The sequence below is a fragment of the Mauremys reevesii genome, linkage group 13 (assembly GCF_016161935.1).
Source record: "Mauremys reevesii isolate NIE-2019 linkage group 13, ASM1616193v1, whole genome shotgun sequence".
NCBI lineage: Eukaryota > Metazoa > Chordata > Testudines > Geoemydidae > Mauremys > Mauremys reevesii.
Genome location: NC_052635.1, coordinates 25,508,831 through 25,522,089, shown reverse-complemented (window position 1 = coordinate 25,522,089; position 13,259 = coordinate 25,508,831). Strand labels below are relative to the sequence as shown.

Sequence of the window (13,259 nt, the reverse complement as noted above, 5' to 3'; positions counted from 1 at the left end):
AGGGTCCTTCACCAGCCTCCAATCTCTTTCACCCATGTTCGGAGATGGGGGAAGGCAGAGGTGGGCTGCCCAGTGAGTGATGCACCTTGACAAAAAGGGCTGTATCCTGCTCTCCGTGACCTGCTCCCATCCCCAGTGACCTCAGGCACCGCCCTCCAGGCGTAATACTGGGCCAAAGCCCTGTCTGTTCAGCTGGAAGGGGGGAGATGAAAAGCCATCTCCCATGCAGACCAGACCCAGCCCAGCATTCTTTCTATCCCTCTACATGGTGTCACTGCCTATAGTGGGGGCCCAGGGTCATGCAATAAAAGACTCATACTGTATACAGCACAGAAACCCCTGAGGAGAACCCAGATACATTCTGCAGCCAGCCAGCATCGACGGCTGAGACTTTCAAAGCCTCCGGTAGGAGAGAAATACCCAAGTCCCATTCCTTTTAATCCAAGCAAAGGTTCAGGAACAGCTGTAAAAACAAGAGGGAGTCCCCAAAGCAGCCAGAGACAGGCCAGCTCCATTAGCACAGGGACTAACCAACTGGCAAGGCTGAGTGTGAGCTGCTGTATTTGTACTGGTATGTGCCTAGCTGAGATGTTTACCTGGCTCCCCTCACCATGGAACCTGAGCACCTTGCAATTTTTACACATTAAAGACCTCTGGGAGGAAGGCAAGTGCTACTAGCCCCATTGCACAATGGGGGAACTGAGGCACAGAAAAACAAATTGACTTGCCTAAGGTCACAGGAAGTCTATGGCAAAAAAGGGATTGAACCCAGGTCTACCTAACCACTGACCCAGCACCCTAACCCCTGGGCCATCCATCCTCTCCTCACTGGGGGAGATCTCTGGTGGGAAAGGGCTATAGGAACCCAAATCTTAATCCTATAAGTAGACGCATTCAGAGAGCGGACACAGGACTAGACAGATCTTGGGTCTGAACCAATCTGGTAGCTCCTATGGCTAATCATCCATGTGATACAAGGTAACATCACTTCATTGTAGGGACTCCGGTGGCATCATGAGCTACAGGAATGCCACCGAGATGTTGTCGCCTGGATGGTGAGCAGGTCACTGTAGCTGTCTTTTACCTGCCTGTAGCTGCTGCTACTGCATGGGAAGCAGCCACCAAAGACTGCCCTGCCACACCCCTTACCGTGCTGGTTCATGCTCCACTCTTCGCTCTCCGTGTTGCTGATGGTGGGGTCTCCCCCCAAGTTCTTTCTCTCTTCCTGCTTCTCCTCCTAACCGTGAAAGTAGAGAGAACTGATGTCAGTCACTCACCACCCTTGTAATGTCTCAGACCTTCTTTGATTATGACGGTGCTCAAGAATTTTTGGGTACCCAAATCCAAAAAACGGACAGCCAAGAGGATCTGGCTTGTGAGTAGACCGAAGCTGTTGGAGAGGGATTTGAAAGGACCTCACTAAAGATGAATTTATTGTGGGTGGTGCCGTCTTATTTTTTCAGCCAGTGGGTGCTTTATGCCCCAGAACGCAGCATCTGGATCACTGAGGCAGATGCGCTCTGGTTTGTAAGTGTAGTTCCACAGTGTTTCATGCTCACGAGGCCAGGGTTCTCACAGAGCTCAGGGCTGGGGGTTGAAGTGTTCAGCATCCACCATCGTGGCTCAGTTTTCAAAAGTGCTCAGCACCCAACCTCCACCCAGGCGCTGAGACCTCTGAAAATGTGGCCCAAGACATCTACAGGACTCGAGGGTCAGTCCCTTTGGATGTCTATTTCCTCCTCTCTCTTTCTGCTCTTTGGAGTTAAGTTGTCAGTTTCTGATTAATACTTCGACATATAATGGATACAGCACTGACAATTATAGAGAAAAAAAAAAGAGGGGGAGGGGGACGGACACACACACACACACACACGATGGCGGGGTACCCTAGCCTCTCCACTGACAAGTATCTGTGTGTGATCTTGTCCTCTCCTTGCCGGCCCTCTTCCGTACCATTTGCTCTGATTCATACTCCTCCTCCTCTGAAGGGCTCTGGTAATCCTTTCTTTTCCGTTTTTTCACTGGCTTGAGGATTTCGGTGGCGTTAGTGCTGCCGGCAGAGTTCTCCACTATGACAGACCTGCAGGGGAGAAGGGACCATAATGCCCATCAGCAGAGAGGAGCCATAATGCACATTGGCAAGAGATGGGATGTCAGCAAACTTGGTTCGAATGGGCCTGGCACGGAGGGAGGTTGTGTGGCCAACACCAGTCTAAGCAACCACCTTTTCAATCCCTCCTCCAGTGCCTATACACACACACACACGCATACATGCACACACACACACACACACACACAATGTTCCTCATGATTAAAATGAGCAATCTACCAAGAACATGTGTCTTGATGAGGTCAAAATTAAGAGATAAGCCTGAACCAAAATCCTGCATCCAAATATCCCTGAACGCTGGGGTGTCTGAAATCCAAATCTGAATCCAGATCCAAATAGACTGATCTTTATAACAGTCTGGACCAAATGCCTGGATCCAAGCAACCCAGAATGACAGGGCACTGGAAATCCAGATCCACATGGGGTGGTCTGCCCTCATCTGTGAGCTGGGAAATCAGATGAGGGAAAACGTGTCCTTTGGGGACCAATGTGAGGACGCCTTTCCCTGGGGAAGCTTCTCTTAGCACCAGGCGGAGCCCACTCCTGCACTGAGACCACAAACAATCTTGAGTGAAAGCTTGACCCCATTGCAATCAATAGCAAAACCCACCCTGATGTCAGTGGGCTCAGGGGCATCCTGCGAGTTTGCTTGAAGAATAACCTGCCCGCAGGAACAAGAGAGGGGTCTCCCAGCCCACAGAGACACACACCTGTATCCCCCTCTCCTCTAGAGAACAAAGGCTGGTCTGAGAAAGACAGGGTTTGGTTCAGCACATTTCCCCCTGAAGGTGCAGGTTCTTCTTCCCCCACCCGAAGGAGCATCTCCATTACCTTTCCTTGAACTGCCGATGACAGTGTTCGCTGCAGAACCCTCTGCCCTCCCGGGCCCCCTCCGACACATGTCTCCGGCCACAGGTATCGCAGTGGCACATGCTCTCTGCTGTCAGCAGCTTGGGCTGCTCGGGCACGTCTGCGGCAGGAGAGAGTGAAAGGGACATGAACTCCAACGGGTAAGAGCCGCCGGGGAAGGAGAACAGCACAGGTCAGGAGACACCTGCCTCCCATATGGCTCGAGGGTGGGCGTAGGCACCACACACATACCCTGGGGGAGGCTGAAGCTCTGGGGCAGGATTGAGGGAGGCACTTTGGAAGCAGGCCCTGTGGTCAGCAGGGTCTAGTGGACAGCTGCTTGCTGGGCTGGGCTTGGACAGGATGGACCGTCTCACTCCTTGGCAAGAAGATCATGTGGAGAAAGCCTCATGGAAACTCTGCCTGAAATGATGCATTGGTTCCAGCCGGCCACTGGGGTTTTGGGACAGGCCAACATTTCTGTTGGGCTACTGGCCCTCCAGAAGACATCAACAACAAGTGGATAAAGGAGCCTTCTGGATTTCCCACTAGGGAAAGCCAAACGCTGGTCTATAGGGGCAGGAGTGCGGATCTTTCTGGAAGGGTTGGGGAGGCAGAGCTGCAGTGGCTCCAGAGCCCATTGTGACTTAGCCCACCCCCACCCTCCCTTTAGGGTCTGAGATCACCTCAGAGAGAGGCACCAGCAGAAACCCACCTTCCCCATGGCCCAGTGTGACAGAGATATTAACACCACCACCGACGTGAATACCGTTTCCACATGCTTAAAGACATTGGAGCCAAAGAGAGCCGGCGCAAGCAAGTGGGACTCCCTCGAAAGCTCCCAAGCCCTGGGCCCACCCACCAAGCCACAGGTACGAGGAAGTGCCGGCTCTTCCCAGCACTCCGCAAGTCATGGTGTCCAGCAGGGCGCCTAGAGCCAAGCTAGCATCCTTACCCTGAGCAGCAGCTGGATTGTCTCTGCTGGTGGGCACCACCTCCGACTCCCCATCTCTCTCCGCATGACCCTCCTTTAGGGGCTCCACTGGGGGGATCTTATCAGCACTCACCACTTTCAGCGTCCCATATTCATTTATCCGAAACTGGGTTATTAACGCAAACACAAAAGGGAAGAAAGATAAAAGCGTAACCCACTGGTCCCTCTTTGGGCCCACCCACAAGGGATGGGAGTCTAGCACAGCCCCACCTGGAAGCCTTAGCTCAAGTTGTAGCAGCTTGTGATTTTTAGATGTGAAGGTTCCTAGTCCAATCCCCGGTGTGTCAGCCAAGATGGTGGCCATTGCAAAAACATAAGGCAAAAAGGACTAATGGACTCAGACGTAACATTGTTGACCTGTCTCCCCCATGAAGGTCAACCCTTCCCCTGGTGCTGGACATGCCAGGTCAGCCCTACCAGGTAGAGAGGGGCAAAGAACAGGATGGGGGTATGGGAGCTGTGGGGTCTCCACCCAGCCCTTTCACTGACCCGCTGTTCAACCTCAGGGAAAGCTTTTTGCAGCCATGGAGAGGGCAGGGTTTGGCCTGGTGGCTGACATAGCAGGGAGGGGCAGAGTGCTGTCTGGAGGCTGGAACAGCCCGGAGGAGGCAGGGTGCGGGATGGGGTAGTGGAGGGGATGGGGTACACTGGTTACTGTAACAGTCTAGGCACCGCAGCTGTGTGTTGTGCATGGATCACTAGCACTAAGCTACTGAGCCAGCCCCAGTGAGCGCTTAGCATAAACACCAGCCAAACTACCTCTAAAGACAGTCCTGATCAGATACCTTTAGGGCCAGCCTTTCAATGGTGGATGCCATAGTTTGGCCTTTAAAAGCGTACATGCACTGGCACCACAGCTGTGCTCTGAAAGGCCACTGGGCCATGCAGAGCCACTGAGGTCTGCTCCTGAGGACAGCGTGTGCAGTTACCTGTTTGTGGGCACACCTGCAGCATCCTCCATCCAAAGGCTGGCCAGCGATTTAAAGGGCTCCCTCTCATTCTCGGCTAATGAGGAACAGGCTCAGAAGGTGGAATCCTAAGGATGAACCTGGAGGGCAGGAGCCCAAGAAGATGCTCTTACTGCCCTTGTAGGAAAGCAGCTGCATAACCTGCCAGTTCATAATTCTCCATGGACGCGCCCAGCCAGGGTTAAGGGTGCTAGTGTACAGGGGTCTGGCTTCCCCCACACTTACTCTTAAGTTGCTGCCAGGCAGAGTGGCCACCCCATCTTTCCACTCCAGTACCCGGACGGTGTTGCAGGTCTGCACCCCGCTGATCTGGGGGATGACGGTCGCAGTGATCGGCTCGTTCCCTGCCCCCCTCTCCAGTCTCTCGGCGCCTGCGCTTCTCTGCGGCTCCCGGGGAAATCGCTGGATCTCTAAGGTGCTGGCGGGGAGGCTGATGGTGGCTGTGTTTGCTGGAGAAGGGTGAAAAGGTAAAAAGGGACAAACACTTCATATACACGCAGCAGGCGTGGGGTGGGGCAGCAGCCAAATACAGCACAAGGGGGTGAGGGATGCCAGGCACACGGTCTGCGCTCACTCTGTTCGCACACCCGACTCTTAGGTTTGCGCCAGGGGTTTCCTTGAAAGGTGTCAATCCGCCGGGTCTGACCTGCCTTACAGCAGCAGCTACTTGTTCTGTGTCCTGCAGAATCAAGCCCCAATTCTGAGCTCAACACACCTCAGTGGGCGGGGGAGGGAGCTGCATGCCACCTCTGCAGCCCCCCATTGAATTCTGGAGGGACAGGGCAGGAGCTGCAATGGGAGAAGAGCAGAGAGGAGGACTGAGGCCAGGTGGGAAAAGGGAGGGGAGGGGCCGAGCACTGAACTGTTCATTGGGTTCCAGTTAGGAATAACTACAGGAATAATAGGGCCTGATTCTCCTTTACATTCACACTCTGGACCTTAACGCGGGTGCCAGTTCCGGCTACACCTGGAAAGCCAGCACAGTGTAAAGGGCCACAGTGCAAATGAGAATCAGGCCCAGGACATTTTAAACTTCATCTACACCAGTTAGAAGCAGCTGGATGAGCACCATGCCTCTGTCCCCTCCAGCCCTCTGAGTCTGCTCAGCACCCCCACGAGGGCCAAGGCTGGAGCCGCGCTCCTGGAAAGGTGTCTGACTCGCTGGGCTATGGAGCACACTGGGCACAGGCCTGTGCCTGAGCAGCTGCAATGGTTGGGAACAGTAAATGACTCCCTAGCTAGTGAAAAAACAGCAGCTGCTCCTCACAGACAAAGGTCTGGTGATAGCAACCCAGGTTTTGGTTCCTTCATGGCAGGACTGCTGCAATGGAAGCCACCCGGAGGGCCAGATTCCCTGATCTGCCCCAGCTGCTCTGCATTGCTCAGATGGTGGAAAGTGACAGTATTCAGGCTGGAGGCAGCCAGCGGAGAATTCCTCCTCTGCAGGGTAACTTGTGCAGGTGTAAAGCTGGCAAAAGTGGTGCAGCCACCTCTAGCAAAAGGGGATTGAGGTAGTGTGCTGCGGGCCATAGAATCATAGAAATGTAGGATTGAAGGGACCTCGAGCAGTCATCTAGTCCAGGCCCCTGAACTGAGGCAGAACTAAGTATTATCTAGACCATTCATGACAGGTGCTTGTCTAACCTGCTCTTATAAACCTCCAATGACAGCAATTCCACAATCTCCCTGGGCAATTTGTTCTAGTGCCTAACCACCCTGACAGTTAGGAAGTTTTCCTAATGTCTAACCTAGATCTCCTTTGCTGCAATTTAAGCCCATTATTTCTTGTGCTGTCCTCTGTGGATAAAGAGCACAATTTATCACCCTCTTCTTTATGACAACTTTTTACATACTTGAAGACTGTTCTCATGTCCCCCCTCAGTTTTCCTTCCTCCAGAAAAAAGAAACCACATCTTTTCAATCTTTCCTCGTAGGTCATGTTTTCTAGCCCTTTAATCATTTTTGTTGCTCTCCTCTAGACTTTTTCCAATTCGTCCACCCCTTTTTCCTGAAGTGTGTCATGCAGAGCTGGACACAACTGCTGAATAGGACAGAAAAATTATTTCTAGTGTCTTACTTCCAACACGCCTGCTAATACATCCCAGAATTATGTTTGCTTTCTTTGCGACAGTGTAACACTCTTGACTCGTATTTATCTTTCTTTTTTTACATCATTTTGTATAAATGCAACTGATTGTTCTTTCCTACGTGGAGTACTTGGCATTTGTCCTTATTGAATTTCATCCTATTTATTTCAGACCATTTCTCCAGTTTGTCAAGATCATTTTGAATTCTAATCCTGTCTTTCAAAGTGCTTGCAGCTTTGTACGATCCACAAACTGTATAAGTGTACTCCCTATGCCATTATCCAAATAATTTAGGAAGATATTGAATAGAACTGGAGGGACCTCACTCAATATGTACTGTGAACCATTGATAACTACTTTCTGAGTAAGCTTTTCCATCCAGTTTTGGACCCACCTTATAACTGGTTTGTCTAGGCTATGTTTCCCTAGTCTGTTTATGAGAAGGTCATGTGAGACAGTACCAAAAGCCTTACTAAAGACAAGATATATCACATCTATCGCTTCTCCTCTATCCACAAGGCTTGTTACCCTGTAAAAGAAGGATGTTATGTTGGTTTGCAATGATTTGTTCTTGACAAATCCATGTTGACTGTTAGTAGTTATCACCTTATCTTCCAGGTGTTTACAAATTGATTGTTTGATTCTTTGCGCCATTATCTTACTGAGTACTGAAGTTAAGCTGACTGGTCTATAATTCCCTGGGTTGTCCTTATTCCCCTCTTTACAGATAGGAATATATTTGCCCTTTTCCAGTCCTCTGGGATCTCTCCCATCCTCCATGAGTTCTCAAAGATAATTGCTAATGGCTCAGCAATCTCTTCAGCCAGTTCCTTAAGTATTCCCGGATGTATTTTGTCAGGCCCTGCCAATTTGAAGACATCTAACTTGTCTAAGTAATTCTTAACTTGCTCTTTCCCTATTTTAGCGCCAGATCCTACCCCGATGTTCATTGTCCAATCACAGTTAACAGTTTTGGTGAAAAACAAACAAAAAAGGCATCAAACACTTTGGCCATTGCGGTATTTTCTGTTATCGCTTTTTCCTCCCTCATTGAGTAATGGGCCTGCTGCGTCCTTGGTCTTCCTCTTGTTTCTCAGAGGTTTGTAAAATATATTTGTACGGTAGAGCAGAGCTCTCCTGCGTCTCTCCTTCCCTGGGGTGAGTTAGAGCAAGACTTCAGCTGCTCTAACGTCCACCAGGGCTTCTAGGCAGCTCTTCCCTGCCCCTCCATTTCATGCACCAAAGCTTGGGCTGCACATTCAGCCCAGCAGCTGGCCCAGAATGCAATGGCCCAGCTGCTAAATCAAAGTCTGTGAGAACGCCCCACTGCTCTGTATACCCCGTCCTGGCTCCCTGGTCCTCATCTTGAAACCCCTCAACAGGCTCCATGCCAGCTTCCTACTGGAAATCCTCACCCGGTCTTTCTGCTCCACTCCAAAGTACTGCAATCAACAGGCATCAGGCTACTACCTGCGCCCAGGACGTACATTGACAGGGATGAGCAGAGCTGCCGATCATCCTGCCTGGCCGGTGAGTGTTAGTAGCATGTGGGAACCATGCTAGATTATCCCCCACAGGTGCTAGTTAACATCTACTTTACCCCTGGGAACTGTGCTGGGGATCACTTTGACGCAGGAATCCTGGGAGAAGCACCAGCTCTCCAATGGCCAGGAACATCTCCAAGGAAGCACAAGTCACCCCCTTGGCCAAGAGACGGAGAAAACCTAAGGAAGCATCTTGAAAGTCTTCCTAGCAGGGGTCACTCTCAGGGTTTATGTTGCACAGCTGGGTACAGGAAGGAGGGAGATGTGGGGAAGGAAGTGAAAGAAAGACGGGATGGGAGTGAGAGTTAAAGGAGAGGGAGAGAGTGTGCGAAGGGGCTGTGGGGGAGGTTATGGCCTGCATAACTGAGCTGCAGAGTTACATGCACCCATATCCAAGGGCTCTGATCCCCGTTGGTAGCCCTGACAGTGAACCCTAGGTGCTGTTACCCTGCCAGCACCCTGAGATGTGGGGACAGGCCTGGCTTCAGCTCCCCGGGCTTGCGGTATATCCGTTGGATGGATCAACACAAGATCTTAAACAAGACTAACACTTACAGCACAAGCATGCCCAGAACACTATCCCAGCCCCAAGCCGATGCATGTCCCATGGGGGAGAATCTGCTATGCAGATATTTCCTACAGTTTACAAGCCTATTATTGTAAGTTGCCTTCCCCTCCCACAGCTGGTCCACAAAGACGATAACAGCCTACTGCTGCTGTCTAATGGGGGTGCTCTCGAGGCTCAAGCGGTAGAGATCTAGCCCCGAAGGAGGCGATGACTCCATGAACAGAGGAAACATCCCAAGCTATTTGGAGAAAGGTTACAGTTACGGCACTAGTCTAGGTCTTGGGAGACCTGAGTTCAAGTCCCAGCTCTGCAACAGACTTCCTGAGTGGCCTTGGGCAAATCACTTAGTCTCTCTGTGCCACAGCTGCCTTTCTGTGAAATGGGGATAATGGCACTGCCCTGCCTCACAGGAGCGTTGTGAGGATGAACACATTCGAGATCGTGAGGCACTCCAATACTGTGGTGATGGAGGCTGTCTAATGTTCCACTGATAAATACTTAACCGCTGGCGTCTGGAACACCTACCTGGGATGATGAAGGCAGTCGCAGGCAGGTGTGTGTTCTGCATTGTGTTCTCGTTGGCGACCAGATGGACGCTGACCTCCCCGGCAGCATTCCCCTTGGTGCTTCTCATGACCTCCATTTCTGCTCTGCCATCCATCACCCCCTCTGGGCAGGTGGCATAAACCTGGAATCCAACCAGCAGGCATGGAGGCCAGTTAGAGCCTGAGTGGTATGAACTCAGGGAAGGAACAAAGACAGAAGGAGTTGGAGCAGGACTCAGTCTGATGAACCACGTGAGAACACTAACTATGGGTGGCTCAGAGTGCCACCAGTCCCACTCTCCCCCAGCAGGAGCTCATACGACAGACAACAGCATGAAAGTCATGACTTTTCCTCAACTATCGCTCAATATATTGTAGCCAAGGCCCTGCTGTCAGACCAGGAGAGGCCCTGGCTTTTCCTGGCATTAGGGACAACGTTTTTTAAACAACTTGATTCTTTTAATTAATATTCGTTTGAATGGTTAGGAAGACTGAACTTTGCTACGATGCCTGATTTAAACCAGGGTCCACAAAGAGTCCCTAGTCATGGGCTACATTCCCTCTAAGCTGTGTGGACGCACAGCAGGCTATCAAGGGCCACACAGGCGGGGAGAGGCACCTCTCCCCCGGTGTCAGTCCTGGAGCTGCCACAGCCAGGGAGAGGCACCTCTCCCCCAAGGCCGGAGCTGCCGCGGCTGGGGAGATGCACCTCTCCCCTGGCCCTAGGCTGCTGCAGTGAGAGAGGGCTGCAGGGAGTCCTCTCTCCCCACTGTAGCCCTGGGACAGCCTGCACCCCAAACCCCTCATCCCTGGCCCCACCCAAGAGCCCTCACTCCCAGCTGGAACCCTCTGCCCCAGCTCCAGCCCAGAACCCACACCTCTAGCCAGAGCCTGAAGCCCCCGAACCCCTACCCTCTGCCCCATCCCTGAGCCCCCTTCCACACTCCAAACCCCTCAGCCCCACCCCTGCCACACATCACCTCCAAACTGGTGCACATAACAAAATTCATTCTGCACATGGATGTAAAAAATTAGAGGGAACATTGGTTCCTGGGAGACAGGCCTGTATTTCAGTGACATTATCAAGTTTCTGACTGGTCCAGCATGATCAGGCTTATTTAGTTTAAGAATTTCAGAGAGGATGACAGACAGGGAGGGTGATATTAGCCAAAGGCTACATGCCAGTCAGGTCTCATCTACAAAATGGAGATAATAATAGGTTAGGAGTACGGGGAGGGTAAACTAATTAGTGTAATTAAAGAATGTTCCTATTCAAATGAAAGGTGCAGTGGAAGTGCAAAGATAAAATAATAAAGAGTAGGAATAGTATAAGGGAACAGAGATCTGCAACAGGGCATCATCTAGAAAGCAGAGATTCCGCAGAGCAGAGATGTGTGTAAAACAGACATGGGTCAGCAGCAACATTTTGTCAACATGATGCTCTGTTAACTAAGGCCTTGTCTACCTTACAAAAGGTTTGCCAGTATAGCTATACTGGTGTAGTAATATCACGAAAAAATAAAATAATAACTTAGTGTAGCTAAAGCTTGTACCGGCAAAATAATTATTTTGCTTGTATAGCTTAAACCAGTTCCCCGAACGGGTGAGGTAACACAGCATCAACACTGGCGCTGTACTGATAAAACAGTGCCAGCAGATGGCATAGGTCATATGGGCAGGTGGTTTTGGGCTACTGAGAGGAAGGGTTTTATCGACAGGACTCAAAACTGAGTATGGACTCATGCGGAGATATGCCAGACTAAGGCATGTTTACTGGTAAAGCTTTCTAGCACAGAGCAGACCTGAAAAAGCTAGTCCAGCAAAAAGATTTTTCTGCCAGTATAACCATGTCTACATAGGAAGTATCCCAGCATGGCTATATAAATTAGGGGGGTGTTTTTTTCCAAACACAGTTATGCCAGAGAAATTCACTAGTATAGACCCAGGCCTAAGAACAGAAAAGATACCCACTGTCAGGTCATCCAACTGATAACGATGACCTGGAAAATGTGCTGAGATGAGGGAACATCAGTTCAGGGATGGGGCACCTGAGAAAGCGAAGATGGGACAAGGCTACCTGTTTTCACACTTGGTTACGGGGGGTGCTTCATATTCCCTTAGAAGGCTCGTCGGATCACAGCTGTTCAGAGCTGGACTCAGGACGTTTGCACTACATAACGATTACAACTTCATTGACCCTACCACATCATGAACATCTTCCTCTTTGCCAGTAGAGGATGCTCTTTATATTAACAAACTACACACACACAAACATAAATAGATCTATTTATCTTATTACACTGAACTCTCACACCAACTTTCTTCCGATAATGGATTTGAACAATCTCAGTTAACAATATAGCCTGGCCACTATGAGTCAACTTTACTATAGGAGCTCTGGGTTCGGATCCCACCTCTTTCACCACGTTACATCTAAAATATATGCTATAGAGCTCAAACAGAAGGTGGGGGCTTAATGTAAAAATTATTCAGTGAGGTTCTCTGGCCTGTGCCAAGCAGGAAGTTGGGCCAGATGATCACAACAGAATCTTCCGCCTTTAAAAAATAAATAAATAAATCTATGAACAGCCTGATTCTGGAACCTATTTGCAGAGCATAACAACAACTTCACTAACATAAAAGCATCTGAACAATAGTGCATAGTCTTGTGTGCCAGCAGGTGGTTTTTGTACGTTAACTAGCTGTGTATCTTTTATATGCAACAGCAATGCACCTGGTTCTTTGCAGAACAAATGGCCCTTGCAGCTAGGCAATACAGCCAGTTAGCGCCACTGCAGGGCTTGGGATTTTATTCTCTCTCATTTCCCAAGGTCTGAAGGTGTATTTGTGACAGCTGCAAGAAGAATGTAAAAGATAAGACTGGACGGTGCACTCTTTTATCCCTTTAACCTGAAGATTTGCTCTAGCAGTGAGGAAGGAGAATATCCAGCTACAAGGATGCAGCTCAGTTCCTGGATCAAAACATACAGTCCCCACCCAATGCAAGATAAAGCCTCTAAAATATTTAATGGACACTATCAAGCACCAGGGGCCAGATTTTACAAAAACTCCTCAGTGAGTTAGGCACCCAACTCCCATTGAATGTCAATGGGAGTTAGGCACCTACCTGCTTAGGTGCTTTTGTAAACCCCACTGGGCACCTATCTGCATCATCAGGCAACTTTGTGAATCTGTCCCCAGATCAGCTACTTAGGTTTTGTGAATGGGATGGGTTTTACAAAACCTAATCCAGATCCACTATTTTTAATGGCTGTGAAAAGTATGAGGTTTCTTTATTACTATTATTGACACAATCCCCCCGGAGGAGAGTCAGGTCACCAGACCACAACAAAATCTTATGCTACTGCAGGGGAAGTCCAAAGGAAAAGGACTACAAAGAGAAAGCAAAATAGACCAGTCTAGTTTCAGTATCCAAGCCAAGCGATACGCAGGCCGCAGGAGTGCAACTCACCTCACCCTGGTGCAGAGGGCCAGCGTGTACATACAAAATCTTTTTTTTTTTTTAAGTAATATTATCGTAAGAAATATCTTACAAAACACTGACGGGCTGCAGTGGGACTGAAGTGATGCTTG

At 50.0% G+C, this 13,259-nt stretch overlaps 1 protein-coding gene across 1 annotated transcript in view; it reads right to left on the bottom strand.

The window, feature by feature from the left end:
* Window positions 1-13,259, bottom strand: part of L3MBTL1 (L3MBTL histone methyl-lysine binding protein 1) — a 55,984-nt gene that overhangs the window by 30,770 nt on the left and 11,955 nt on the right. Inside the window, exons 3-8 of the mRNA XM_039498393.1 lie at window positions 9,646-9,808; window positions 5,147-5,370; window positions 3,915-4,059; window positions 2,942-3,080; window positions 1,954-2,080; window positions 1,150-1,237 (exon numbers count right to left, since the gene is read on the bottom strand). Coding sequence (XP_039354327.1) covers window positions 1,150-1,237; window positions 1,954-2,080; window positions 2,942-3,080; window positions 3,915-4,059; window positions 5,147-5,370; window positions 9,646-9,781 — 859 coding nt within the window. The 5' untranslated portion in view covers window positions 9,782-9,808. The remainder of the gene's footprint in view (window positions 1-1,149; window positions 1,238-1,953; window positions 2,081-2,941; window positions 3,081-3,914; window positions 4,060-5,146; window positions 5,371-9,645; window positions 9,809-13,259) is intronic.